General features: G+C 33.6%; 2 protein-coding genes across 2 annotated transcripts; one reads left to right on the forward strand and one right to left on the reverse strand.

Moving 5' to 3' along the window:
• Positions 1 to 7289: 7289 nt before the first annotated feature.
• Positions 7290 to 8961, forward strand: LOC145555889 (protein RSI-1-like). Its single transcript, XM_081617604.1, has 3 exons — positions 7290 to 7459; positions 7646 to 7670; positions 8569 to 8961. Exons 1-3 carry the CDS (start codon positions 7382 to 7384, stop codon positions 8748 to 8750), a joined length of 285 nt encoding a protein of 94 aa, XP_081473730.1. The 5' UTR covers positions 7290 to 7381; the 3' UTR covers positions 8751 to 8961.
• Positions 8962 to 10958: 1997 nt separating this feature from the next.
• On the reverse strand, positions 10959 to 14026 carry LOC145555890 (myosin-binding protein 3-like). Its single transcript, XM_081617605.1, has 2 exons — positions 13089 to 14026; positions 10959 to 12350 (listed from the first exon to the last, which is right to left on the reverse strand). Exons 1-2 carry the CDS (start codon positions 13729 to 13731, stop codon positions 11227 to 11229), a joined length of 1767 nt encoding a protein of 588 aa, XP_081473731.1. The 5' UTR covers positions 13732 to 14026; the 3' UTR covers positions 10959 to 11226.
• Positions 14027 to 15038: the final 1012 nt, after the last annotated feature.

A 15038-nucleotide genomic window follows, 5' to 3' on the forward strand; every position in this document is an offset into this window, starting at 1 on the left:
ACTTTTAACGATGATTTGTTTAGTTGAACCTGATATGAAACTAAGATTGATTATGTATTAGATAATGTGATTAGCATACATATTTTGAATCCCGGGCAACATTTTGTTTGAAAAACAAGTGATGATGAAGAATGAGTCTTTTAATTGGGTGTGTTCAATGAAGAATGAGTGTTACTATGTAAGAGGATAGGAAATGATATTTATGTGACGAATTCCTAAGAATTAGAGGTAGAGGTGAATATTTTTCTCGCATTTGGAAATTTTGAAGTATGTTGTACTTTATTTGGATACTTTTAGTGTATAGTTTCATTGGTTGGTCTATTTTATTGTATGTGCATAATTTATTTGCATCAAATATCAAATTTTCTTTGTTAGGTAAATAACTCATGTTTATGTGTTTGGTTATTTTTGTTAGTTATGCACTTTGGCTGCCCTGAATAGCCCCTCCTATGTTCTTTGGTCTCGTTAGGTTTAGTAGCAATCACTCGTTATTGAATTCGAGTTTTTGATTAATACCATAGCCATCTAGATAAATTGAAGAATAAAAGTATAGTTCCGATTTGTTCCGATCAGTTTCGATCAGTTCTGAAATTTCAGTTATGATTAGTTCCGATCAGTTCTGCTCAGTTCCGATCAGTTCTGATCAGTTCCGATCATATCTGAAATTTCAGTTCTGATCAGTTCCGATCAGTTCTGAAATTTCAGTTCCGATCAGTTCTGAAATTTCAGTTCTGATCAGTTCCGATCAGTTCTGAAATTTCATTTCTGATCAGTTTTGAAATTTCGGTTCCGATCAGTTCTGAAATTTCAGTTCCGATCAATTCTGATCAGTTCATTTCAGGCCTTTTCTGTTTATTGCTCGAGTCCCCCCTTGTTATCATGTTCACTGCCATCATTGTTCTATGCTGATCAGTTCTGATTACTTCTATGCATATTGCTTTATATGCTGATCATTTATGATCAGTTCTATGCTTTTTATGCTGTAGGCTACAAGTCTCTCTATTTATGCATATCATTTTTTTTCTATTCAGGTTCTTGTTCTGCCATATCTTATATATGTTTTTTTTTTGGAATAGTTGGAAAACTTGCAAAAGAATGTTGTAGATTATTTTGTTCAAAGTGTTAGAATATATATTATTTTTGTAGGGCTTATAAAGTATATCGGGCGAATCTCACAGGGAGTGAATTGAAATCACATAGGTAAAAATTGAAATTCATACAAATGGAGGTAAATACACTACTCATCCCATATTGTTATACATTGTTCACTTTGAAAACAAAAATTTTAACTATTTGTTATATATACTAGTGCGCTCAACAACAAGGAGGCGTTGAATGAGGCTACTACATTATGAGATACATGTATGAGATTGTTACTTCTCACTTGGAGTGCAAAGGTGTCTTATAGGAGGTTAGTAGTTTTTTTTTTGCAAATTTTGAAGCCTTTTTAGCTCTATACGCTCCCAAAAGTGAGATAATGGTCAATTTTCATTGATTTCAATTAATCGAAACCAAAATATAAGTTAATTAAGGATGTTATGTGTTATATTGTGCCAATTTGAACCAATACATGAAATATAGGAAAGATAGAAGTCCCTTAGGCAATTTTGAAGCCTTTTTGGCTCTATACGCTCCCAAAAGTGAGTAAATGGTAACTTTTCATTGATTTCAACTCATAGACCAAAATATAAGTTAATCAAGGATGTTATGTGTTATATTGTGTCAATTTGAACCAATGCATGAAAGATGGGAAAGATAGAAGTCCCTTAGGCAATTTTGAAGCTTTTTTGTCTCTATACGCTCCCAAAAGTGAGATAATAGTAAATTTTTTTATTGATTTCAATTCATAAAAACCAAAATATAAGGTAATTAAGGATTTTATGTGTTATATTGTGCCAATTTGAACCAATACATGAAAGATGGGAAAGATAGAAGTCCCTTAGGCAATTTTGAAGCCTTTTTGGCTCTATAAGCTCCCAAAAGTGAGTAAATGGTCACTTTTCATTGATTTCAACTCATAGAAACCAAAATATAAGTTAATGAAGGATGTTATGTGTTATATTGTGTCAATTTGAACCAATACATGAAAGATGGGAAAGATAGAAGTCCCTTAGGCAATTTTGAAGCCTTTTTGGTTCTATACGCTCCCAAAAGTGAGATAATGGTAAATTTTCATTGATTTCAATTCATAAAAACCAAAATATAAGGTAATTAAGGATGTTATGTGTTATATTGTGCCAATTTGAACCAATACATGAAATATAGGAAAGATAGAAGTCCCTTAGGCAATTTTGAAGCCTTTTTGACTCTATACGCTCCCAAAAGTTAGTAAATGATCACTTTTCATTGATTTCAACTCATAGACCAAAATATAAGTTAATTAAGGATGTTATGTGTTGTATTGTGTTAATTTGAACCAATACATGAAAGATGGGAAAGATAGAAGTCCCTTAGGCAATTTTGAAGCCTTTTTGGCTCTATACGCTCCCAAAAGTAAGTAAATGGTCACTTTTCATTGATTTCAACTCATAGAAACCAAAATATAAGTTAATGGAGGATGTTATGTGTTATATTGTGTCAATTTGAACCAATACATGAAAGATGGGAAAGATAGTAGTCCCTTAGGCAATTTTGAAGCCTTTTTGGCTCTATACGCTCCCAAAAGTGAGGAAATGTTCACTTTTCATTGATTTCAATTCATAGAAATAAAAAAAATAAGTTAATTAAGGATTTTATGTGTTTTATTGTGTTAATTTGGACCAATAATGAAAGATGGGAAAGATAGAAGTCCCTTAGTGCAATTTTGAAGCCTTTTTGGTTCTGTACGCTCTAAAAGTGAGTAAATGTTCACGTTTCATTGATTTCAATTCATAGAAATCAAAATATAAGTTAATTAAGGATGTTATGTTTTTTATTTCTATATTTTGAGTTTTATTTCTATAATTTGGACCATCACATTTATTCTAATGATTGTTTTTATTTTGTATCCTCATTCATATGTTTTTTTTTTTCAATAGGATTTTTTTCCAAGGGAAGCCCTGATGATGTCGACAAGTTGAATGTGGTTCGAGAACAGTGGGCGCAATACTTTAGAAGTAAATATTTATTGAATGCATAACTATTAGCTTAGGTAGAACAAAGTAATATTTTTAGTGTTGTATGTTGTATATGTTGGATAAATTTATATAAGTTTTTATTTGTAATGTGTTACTACTTCAATTTTTATATTACGTCATATTAATTTTTACGAAATATTGTTCGGTATAATTGTGTATTTACAGGAACAGGTTTATTATAATAGGTTTTAATTAATATATATTAATTATATATAAATACATGCTATCGAAATTTAATTAAAAAAACATAATTTAATGATTATTTGTAACGGGCAGGAGATTTGTCAAATACAAATAACCACGTATTCGTAACGGGCATTTTTGTTGCTCGTTACAAATAAGTGTTTAACTATATACTATAAAACTTTATTCGTAACGGACATTTAAAATGACAGTTACGAATAATCACTTATTCGTAACGGGCGTTTGAGGTGCCCGTTACGAATAAGGACTTATTTTAATACAAAAAAGGATTTAATCGTAACTAACATTTCAAATGTCCGTTACGAATAACCCATTATTCGTAACGGACATTTGAAATGTTAGTTACAAATAAGGGGTTATTCGTAACGGACATTTGAAATGTTAGTTACGAATAAGGGGTTATTCGTAACAGGCATTTGAAACGGACATTTTAAATGTCCGTTACGAATAATGGGTTATTCGTAACGGACAGTGCCCGTTACGAATAACAATGGCCATCCGTAACGGCCGCATACGTAACGGATGCTGCCCGTTACGGATGGGCCCTTTTTGCCCGTTACGGATGGCCTTTTTTCCACTAGTGAATTCTGAACCCTCTATTGGAAAAATACACTTATTCGAAGGACATCATTCCTTTCAAAGGTGACATGTGTCATCACATGAATGTTTGAAAAATAATAAAAATAAATATGGAATAAAAGCTTAAAAAAAAAAAAAAAAACTTCAAAAATTACACAAAAACCCAGCCCCACTCACAAGTCAAAACCATTGTCCTGACCACCAGCTACGATCCTTCCCAGAACCCTGCACCTCTGGCGGCACCCTAACCTTCCCTCCAACATACCCAGCCAAAACTGACCCTCAAAACCCCATTATCACAGTCCGACCCAACTATAAAACCCTCTAAATGACCCTCCCCTACCCTCGAAACCCTAAACTCTAGCCGCTAGAGTTTCGAGGGTAGAGGGGCCGATTGTGGTGTTTGTGCGGTAGGGTTGGGTTTTTTTTTAGGTTTTGAGTTGTTGATAATGGTGGTTTGGGGGTTTAGGGAATTTAGGGGGTAATGAAGGGCAGAGTCGGTACCAACACCGGCGCGGGGGAAAGGAGGTTGGTCGCGACATATTTTGGAGGGTGGGGGCATGGACCTTGGCTAGGCTGTAGGAAAAGCTAAGGTTGACGAAAATCAGGGTGGTGGTGGGGGTTGTCGTGGATTAGGGTTGGTTTTTTGTTTTTATTATTATTTTTTAAATTGTCAACCAACCACGTGATGACACGTGTTACTAAAACCAAAAACAATTACCTCTTTAATAAGTTATCGATCACTTGGGATCATTTTGAGCAGATGACCCCAAAAGTTCGGATTATTTAAAAATAATCCAAAGTTGGGATTATTTTGAGAGAACAGACAAAAATTGGGATCATTTTTACTATTTATAATGAGTTTAAGATCCAACAAGTTCCAACCTACTATCCAATTAACCAAACATGTTTATTAATGACTTGATCAATTACAACTCAACTCATTTTACTCTTGTACCTAATCAACCTAACTTATTTACATTTTGACTCGAACTTGGCCTGATTTGATTTTGTGTATGACCTAACAAACCTAATTTCTTTTTGACCTGACTCTATTATCATTTAATTCACCTGACTCGTTTCAACCTACTATTAAATCAGCCTAACTTGTTTATGACCCTTATTTATTGTGAGTTTATGCTTAAACTCATTCTAACTTACATACTACTCTATACCTAATTAACCGAGTGTGCATCCGACCAATTACAACTAGACTTATTCTAATCTGTTACCAAATAATCCAACTTGTGTAAGTCTTGACTCGATTTTGAGTAGATACGTTGCTACCTGTGATTAATCAACTTATTTAGGACCCAAGTGAAAGGGAATACTAATGTGCTAGCTAAGTTTGCGATTAATGACAATTAACAACAACGAAGACGGAAAAACAAGCAATAAACGAGATAAGGAGAATTTACCGTGCAGTGGGAACCCCGAGAACCGGGAGAAAAACCCACCAATCCACTATGGAGTAACAATTTGATGAAGAATAATGTAGTTTACAAGCTTCAATCACCATTAAAGCTCCCACCCCAAACTCACCCTCTCAAACACTCAAACCCTAAGTGTTTGGGTATTTCATGAGGCTTTCTCTCTCTGCATCTTTTTCCTTCATCCTATTCCTTTTCCCTCTCTACAATGATAATACAAGAGTATATATAGAGCAGGAAGATCAACGACTAAGATTACATCCCGAGCGAAATAAAAGAAATCGTGATGCTGAACAGGGGCTCGATGGTTCGACCGAACCTTCCCAGAGTTCGGTCGAACATGAGGTGGTTCGGTCGAACTTCTTCCTTGGTTCGACCGAACCTGCTCTAGAAATCAAAACGCTACACATTCTTCCTCAATTACTCAGAAGCAACTAGGTTCGACCGAACCTTTCATGAGTTCGGTCGAACTCCCGCACTGCGCAGACAACTCTTCTTAAAACAGCCATAACTCCCTCGACTCTGAACCAAATCAAGCTTATGACCAGTTGTTGGAAAGCTCTTGAGACAAGGTATCACCTCCAACTTGAATCATCTCAATATCACTTCTAGATCTTGAGAAATGCCCATTTGAAGTCAGCCCTTTGTCATCCACCACTGCTTAACACAAAGCAATAGCCCAAAGCTTAATCTCCTAAGCTATGCACCCCCTTAGCCTTCTTGAAACCGTTCTCCACACTCTCAAACCCAACACCAAGTTTCGATTTTGACCCGGCTTGTTTATACCCGCTACCTGATTCTTAACCCAGCTTGCTTAGAGACTATCTCAATTTGACTTGACCCATTTCAACCGCTACTCGTAAACCCAACTTAAATAAGACCAGACTTGTTTATGACCCGACTCGTTCCTATCGTTATTCGATTAACCCGACTAAATAATGATTCTACTCGATTTTAATCCATCAAATTTGAATAGGATCCCCTCTTTAAACTAGCTAAACTTGCTTTAAAACTGGTCCAATTTAGATCAACACAAACCGATTACAACTTACCCTGATTAGGACTCTACTTGAATAGAAACCGTAATAAAACAATGAAACCAAACGGACTCGGTAATTTTCAAAACCAACCCGATCAACCTGCTAGTCTTGTTTAATCCCAAAATCATTCATAACCCTTAACAATTAAATAGAACAAAATAAAGTACATCAATTACATTATACTAAAGGCGAATTCGATATGACACTTGTCAGGTTTTGATTAAAAATATTCCCGCCACTTTTACTTTCCTTTTTTTAACAAATATTTATGAACATTATATTATAATATCCTGTAATATTTAACGTTCAATTTGACAACTATATATAAAGTATATTCTATATGCATTCAATGAAAATATTTTGACATATAATATTTTATAATAGGTATTTTATGGAAAAGAAAATCAAGTATTTGTTTCAATTAAAAATATTGATTTTTATTTTTAATTAATTATTAATTTTTGTTAAATTAACATTATAATTTATGAATATGCTAAGTAAAAACCGTGCATTGCACGGGACTTAAACTAGTCAAAGTATAAAACCATAGTACGCGGAGTATTAAAACAAAATACCGTCGGTGATAATTCACAAGTCACATGATAAAAGAGATGATAAAACAACAGAAATAGAGGTGCAACAGTTAAAACAGTAGTTACTGTTGAACTAACATGACATCCAACATTGACAAAAGTGGAAAAAATCCAAACAAAAAAGTTGCAAACTTTTACGATAGAAATGCAACTAACACGCCGGATTTACCGTTACAAACTTTTTATTCTTCAATCACATATCCCATATATCACGCCTAGACCACCGCTAGTTGCTTCCCCACTTGAGCATATAACACTGTGCCCCACAAAATCATCCTCCTTTTACTTTCAACTAACGCTTTCTTACATCTATATAAACTCTTCTTACACCCCTTTATTTTGTTCATGTCATTACCATTTCCATTCTCTCTTACATTTGCATTGCTCAAATCATCTTAACTTATTTAGAGAGTTTGGATATGGCTGGACGTAGTCACATTTACAGCATTGTGCTGGTTGTTTTACTAGTGTTGGTCGCGTTTTCGAGCGTCATTGAGGTAATCCATCCATCATCTAATTTCGATATAATATAATGACACTACACTAAAAAAAAAAAAAAAGGATAAATAAGAAGTTAGGATATTCTTCTCTCAAGATTATGTGCATTTAATGATTCTATTTTCATGTTGTAAGCATGTTTGTTGGTTGTGTAGCTGATGTTGCATTTTGTTTTTTGTAAACAGGGAAACAATAGGCTTCATCCAGGAGGTATATGATAAACTTTTTTTTTTTTTGCAACTTCTCTGTTTTCTTTATCACTTTTTTTTATTTTTTTTATTTTTTGACGGGCTTTATCACTTTATTTTAAATACTTAGGGGTCGTTTGGTTAACATAGGAAGTGAAAATTCCCATGAACTTCTAATATATGGGAAATAAATTCCATAATCAAATTCATGGGAATTTCTTAAAGTTGTTTGGTTAGTAATGAGGGAAGTTAATTCCATAGGAATTTCAACTTACCTAGGGGGGGTTAGGTAAGTAAATTCCTACATTTTGTGGGAATTGAAAATTCCTAGGAAGTTCTACTTCCCCCATTTCACCATTTTATTCAACCAAACAACTTACTCATTTTGCAATTCCTAGGAATTTCCAATTCCCATGATTTTGTATGTAAACCAAACAACACCTTAACAATCCACTTCAAATAACAACTAAAGAAAAAGGCTAGCTTGCATTTAGTGGTACTACAGTACCTATAGTATATTGTAGATTGTGACTTGAGAGTCAAATTAATGTACGGATTAATTTTAAATCCAGGTTTTTAAACCTAAGCTGAATTGAAGTGAACTAAAAAAATAAAAAATGAACAAAAAGGGTGGATTGTGAACTAAATTGAACTGAAAATTAAATAAGACTAAAAAAGAATAGATTAATACAGGAAATCTAAAATGTTATACACCATGGAGTTTTTTTTTTTTTTTTTTTTTTTTTTTTTATTTTTATTTTTTTATTTAACGTTACGCAATTCAAGAAATATGAAAATAGCACGGTCAGTGAAATATTATAATAAAAGGGGTTTGCTAAAAATAGGATAAAGTATCCGGTAACGCATTAATATTGATGTTCTGTTTAACTCCGAATCTAACTCGAACTAATATGATTTAGATTGTCAACCAAGATGCAACTATAGATGCTCAGCTACATCACACAGGAAGCCATGCATGTTCTTCTGCCTCAAGTGCTGCTCAAAATGTCTGTGTGTACCAAAAGGTACCTACGGCAACAAGCAATCCTGCCCGTGTTACAACAACTGGAAGACCCAACAAGGAGGACCCAAGTGCCCTTAATCACCATCTACTTCCCAAATCTATAATTAGGCATTAATTATACTTAAATAATTATTGTTTAGTACGTGGTCGTACTATTTTTATGTTATGTACTACTATGTATTATCACATTATTAACTCATGCCTTGGGTTAATGTGTTGAGTATTTGGGTTATTTTGATGAGGAAAGAACATTTAAAGTATAATTATTTAAACGATTATCATTTTATTATCGATCATGTGTTCATTTTGTGTATCTAACATGTTGTACATACATATCAAGGTTTGATTAGAAATCTCACATATATAATCTTCTCGCTGTGTTAGAAACTAATCCGACTCCTTAGACAGTACTTAAAATGTGATGCTTGTTGGCGTTGAAAGATATATGAATACAATTAACTAAACTATCCAAAATGATGGGAGAACACAACTCTTATGCACATTTAGCCATCTTATAGATATTACTGTCTTCCTAATTACTCTGTATTTAACCTAGCATAAACAATTGTACACTTCCTATATGATATTTAGATTCAATGTGACCATGTTGCTTTTTAACCCATCATGTTTTTGAGGGTCTGTTCATGGTGCTCTACTGGCTTCAATTTGTTCGCAGGATAATCTTTCTAATTTATTCTTTACCATGTTTTCCGACGAGTAATTACTAATTAGTATAGCTACGCGATCTTCCTATTTCCTTACACAATAGTTACTCTTTAGGGACGATATGTATTTGAGAATTAATCCCTTGACTTGTATTTTGAAACTTACATAGATCTGCAAAAGACCATAAAACTCCAAATTAGAAACTGCGTAATGTTAAGGTTAATTTTTAAATTACCACCCAAAAATATAACCATTTTCGAACTAACCACCCGTTTAATTTTCTATTTTAAATTACCACTCCTTAAATTAAATAAATGCTTTGATTACCACCCATTTCAAAAATCCAGTGGAGTTTCCGTCTGTAGGCCTCAACTAACACTTATTTTGACCCTTTTGACTGATTTTTTCCCCGATTTATCTAGTTTAAAAATGCTCTCTAAACTTTAATTCACATTTCCTTCACCAAATTCTATCAAATTTTAAAGAGAAAAATGTGAATTGAAGTTAGAAGAACATTTTTAAAGAAAAAAATCAGGGAAAAAATCAGTCTAAAGGGTAAGCGTTAGGTCGGGCCCACAGACCGAAAATCCACCAGATTTTTGAAACGGGTGGTAATATGAGCATTTATTTAATTTATGGGGGTGGTAATTTAAAATAAAAAATTAAACGGGTGGTTAGTTTGAAAATGGTTATATTTTTAGGTGGTAATTTGAAAATTTTCCTAATGTTAATGCAATTTCTTTTAAGAAAGAACGTTATTGAACATTTTGTTTATGATTCCTGTCAACAAAACTTTTGATCTATTTCTCCAAGAATCTAAGACCACCTAATTTGTTCTTGTCTTATCTTTTCTTTTTCTATTAAAACATTCATAGCAAAAAGATGAAAATTGTAATGTTTGTAGCCCTCAAATTCCATGGTGAAATCAAAATTTATCTTGGTCTAGTAAGGTACTTTATTATGAAAATCTCAGAGCAACTCGAATGTAAGATATAATCAAATATCCAAATCCAATGAATCGCGTAAGTAAAATGGTCCTATGATCACAAATATCCAAAGATAGAGTTTAAGTAATCATAATAGTTTTAAAATTTCTAACATAATCCTTAAGCTCTAAGATATGGACCAAAGTTTTGGATGTAAAGTGGTCAGACGCGAAATTATCACAGAAGTGAACCATCATCCTGAGTTGGTCATGCTATCAGAATGCACACTGGTAGTTGGTTATTGCTAGACATCAGAAATATTTCGCTACATAATAGGTTTTCCTTACACTAACTTTGTTCCTAGACTGCTGAGGTTTTCCTTACGCAAACTTTTGTGTTGTTGCTCTTGCATCAAGATATCAGAAATATTTTCAGTCACATTTTTTTTGGTAGTCTTTAATTTAGTTCACTTTGATGTAAGTTACTTGAGCAGTTGATCTTCTGGAAAACTATTAGGTTAGAAATTCCTTGTCAAAATATATGAAACCTGTGCTGGAGATTCTTGTCTTGAATACACTGACTTATAAGTGAATCCTGCTTGTTTATAAGTAGCTTCTATAAGACTATAACATTGACTACTGAAAGGCGAAAATAAGAATTTTGCCAAGTAGTTTATTATTTTAATTAGAGTAGTAAAGGAAAATAGTTTTTGAAGGTAGAAATTAGTTCAATTTAATTTTCTGTTGCTACAAATAGATTAAAAACTATTTTGAGATTTAACCTCAAGGTCCTCAACCAACTAAACCTATTACTACAATTATATGATTGCCTGACTTGCCAAACATTTAACAATGTTGAAGGCAAAAAGGAGCATCTTAATGACAGAATCGAACAATAAAAGGAAAAATAAAGTGTCCAAAGGACTCAGGATGGAGGCCTTGACACAAGAGCACCTACATACTTCACATGCAAATTTCTGCATCTCTTAACTCCCGAAGATGCTGCAAGATTTCTCGAAGTAGACTAAGTCCTTCATCTCCTTTGTTCACAGAGCCAATACAGTGCCTAAGAAACTCCGTATCTGCCTCTAGTGCTTGTAGCCTTCCATAAACATGCTCCATTTCTTTCTCAATTGCTAGCCTTTTGCTTTCGGTTTCAACTTCAACTTTACTAGTCAAAGCCATGTCTTCCATTTCATCATCTTCTGATCCTACAAGATCAAGTAGCTTTCGAGCAACAGAAGCCATTGTTTTTGGATGATTTTCACTCTTTATTATGCTGGTAGAAAAACAAGAAGAGACCAAGTTAACTTCTTGGCTGCAGAACTCTGGATTCGGGTCTAAATCAGTATTATCCTGCTCTTCTAATAAAAGATCTGTTTGTTTTTCATCCTCAAACATCTCTTCATCTTGTTTTTCACTGCTCCGAAGCTTCTCTTCCAACTCCTGGAGCCGTCTTATGATGGACAGTCTCTCTTCCTCTAGCTCATCCAGTGAATTTTCAATTGCACCCCATTCCTTAGAGCAGTCAACAAGAGAAATTTCCTTGGACATATTACCATCTTCAGCTTTGTTATAGTGGCGATTTAGATCAATAGATAGCACATCACTATCATTGTCAATGCTGCACGAAGAAGAGAAATTCCCACTGCATTTCTGAATTAACAGCATCGCCTTCTCTTTAGCATCATAATCAGAAAACCTCTCTCGATACACATCTAGCTCTTTCTCAAGCTCTTGCTTCTCTATTTCTCGCTTGGCCACTACCTCATTTAACAGCTGCAGCGCGTCTTGGTCATACTCAGCTTGCTCCTCCATCACCCTTTGGTATTGTAGTGCCTCCATCTGCATTGCAGCCTTCTCTTCTTGAAGCCTTGTTATCATAGCCATTGTCTGATTTGCAGCAATTGCAGCAGCATTTCGCTCCGCCTCTAGTTCAGCATACAGCTTATTTCTAGCTTTTTGTTCAGCTTCAAGTTCTGATTTCAGCTGTCTGATTGTACTGAAGATGTCCTGATCACTCTTCTTCATCTCATCCAGAAGACTTCCATGAAGGGACTCTTTCACTTTGGACTTGTTTTCATCAGCTGAAACCAAAAGATGGTCAGTGTGTTCGATACACATCATTTTATCTTCTTTTCTAGACTTTTCTATCTGCTTTCCACAATTCTACCCAAAAAATTGTCAATTTTACTTATCAATCAGAAGCTTTGGCTTCTTAATAACTCGGATTTTCACTATTTTCAAGGACCAAATAAATGCTACCCAGCAAGTAATTGATAAATCACATTCTATTTTGAGAGAAGATAACGATTATCTGCAAATATAACAACTACTATCACACCCAGATTGTAGCCTAAGTTTCGGAGTAAAGTCTTAAGAGAAGAAAAATTGGAGATTTTTTAATCAGACCATCTAAGCTCTCAAGCAGACCGAGCAAAACCAGCAAGTTTGAGCCCAAGGCAGACTACTTTCACTCAGCAAGTTTGAGCCTGAGACATACTACTTTCACTCAGAAAGTTTGAGCCCGAGGCAAACTACTTTCACTCAGCAAGTTTGAGCCTGAGGCAGACTACTTTCACTCAGCAAGTTTACGATATTAGTTGAACTAATCACGCAACTCAGCACAACTCATACATTTGCAGATTATTTTAACTCAGCAAGTTTCTGATTAAAAGCTCTTAAATAAAATTTAAAAATTTAAAAAAATAAAATAAAATAAAATTGTTTAAAAGAGAAGATGCAGGGAATTTTTCTACTGTGATAGACTCAGATGCTTTAGTTTGAATTACATGATAATAAACTGACAAAGGGTAAGTAGCTACCTGCATGACCATCCACTTCTTCATCTTCATTACTGTCATCTCCTGCGGCTTCTCTGAGATAAAAGCTTCCAACATCCGAAAGGATTTGAGGTTCGCATTCTGAGCAACTATGGTTACTATCATCATTAGCTTTGGACCAAATCTCCTCACTTTTCTCCTCTTCTATTTCTTCGATCACTAAACTTTCTCTGAAAGGTATATACCGAGAATGTTGAAGTTTTTTGTTCGAGATTTTTGCACAACAGGAACAGGTTGATATTCTCTCACTAGTTACCATCTGATCAGATATAACATCCTTTGTCTTAGCAGGAGAACATTCCGTGCACATTTCCTGTGATTCAGTGAATCTCTGATGTTTTGAGCAGTAACTCAGTTTTGATATCTCACAAGCATGAATCTCACAGACCAGATCTTTGTAAGTATCTGTAGTTTTCACAGGCTCTAGTAAGTGATCAACTCTAGAACACAAAATGCAGGGTTGTTTAAGGCCAAAGTAAATGGCAAATTTTCTGATCATGTATGAGAAAAAGGAGTTTGTAAGAAGGAAAACAATTAACACCCATTCAAGAAATGAATACACTAGAACAGACACGATTCTACGACTGTTTCTGGATAGCGCGACAGCTAACTTGTTTGAAGCCATGAATATTGCTACACTCTCTCTTCTACTCTAAGATTGGTGTATTAGTGGTTTTAGTGACTGAAAATCAAGATTGAAGTTAAAACAGTCCCATAATGATGATCTGTAAATTTCACATCTTCAACTTTTTGGGTTAATGAATATCTTGGATAATTAGGAAATGTAAAATATGTTAAAGATTTAATGGATTGGCTTCCCCTATTATTGAATTAATCATCCAATAACTATACAAGAGACAGCCTACTCAATCTTGACTATTAGGAAACAATATCCTAACACCTCATAACTTCTCATAATTTTATTTATTTATTTTTTTTGAAGAAATGCTGAAGGAGCAAAAATGCTACTATTTGTAGATACTATCGAATTAATGCTAATTTATTTTTATACAATATATACTGATCACCTCTTTTATTGTAAAATTCATATAAACAAAAATGTCTAATATGTTATGAGTATAAGAAAGTAAATTAATTTGATTACTTTTATTTTTTTGATTACTTCAACATATTAATTTGATTATGAAATATATGTATACATTAAAAGAAGAAAAGAACAAGTAAACTTTTTTTTTTTTTTTTGAAACAAGAACAAGTAAACTTTTAATCTCACTAAATAAAAAACACATGATAATGATTAATTTCAAATAATAATATAAATTTAAATTAGGTAAAATATTTATCATCATCGTGCAACGCACGGGTACTAATCTAGTACAAGAGACAGTCTAGTCAATCTTGACTATTAGGAAACAATATCCTAACACCTCATAACTTCTCATAAAATAATATTCTAATAAAAGTCATGTATAATTAATTCACCTTTTAAAAAAAATAATAAAAAAGGTATGGACGAGTTTTTAAGAGTTACACAATTGATTTTTCCAATTGATAAACACAAAATATAAATCAACGGGTAATTATAATGAGGTCTAATAAATTTGGGATGGTTAGGTAAATAAAATCAGGTAAATAAATCGCATTCTAACAAGTGATTTGTAAAATCTTGCACAGAAACATACTTTGGATTCTTGGCTAGAAAAGAAACTTAGAAAGGATATGTCAATTAATTTTTAAGAAAAAAGAGCTACCAAAAGAGGGTACATTATAATGATGGGACCTTATGAATTAGATTAAACTTTTTCACAAAGCTGTAAATAATGGCCCATCCTCATGGGATTGCCAGGAAAAGTAAGAATAGAATAGAGGAAAAAGGGAAACTAAAGTGAGACACATTGGTGAGCTCTTTGCGGTAATGATGGACAAAGATGCCATCAGTTAGATAATTTGCAATAGTCTTCCACTAATGTC

Source organism: Chenopodium album, chromosome 8 (genome assembly GCF_948465745.1).
Source record: "Chenopodium album chromosome 8, dcCheAlbu1.1, whole genome shotgun sequence".
NCBI lineage: Eukaryota > Viridiplantae > Streptophyta > Magnoliopsida > Caryophyllales > Amaranthaceae > Chenopodium > Chenopodium album.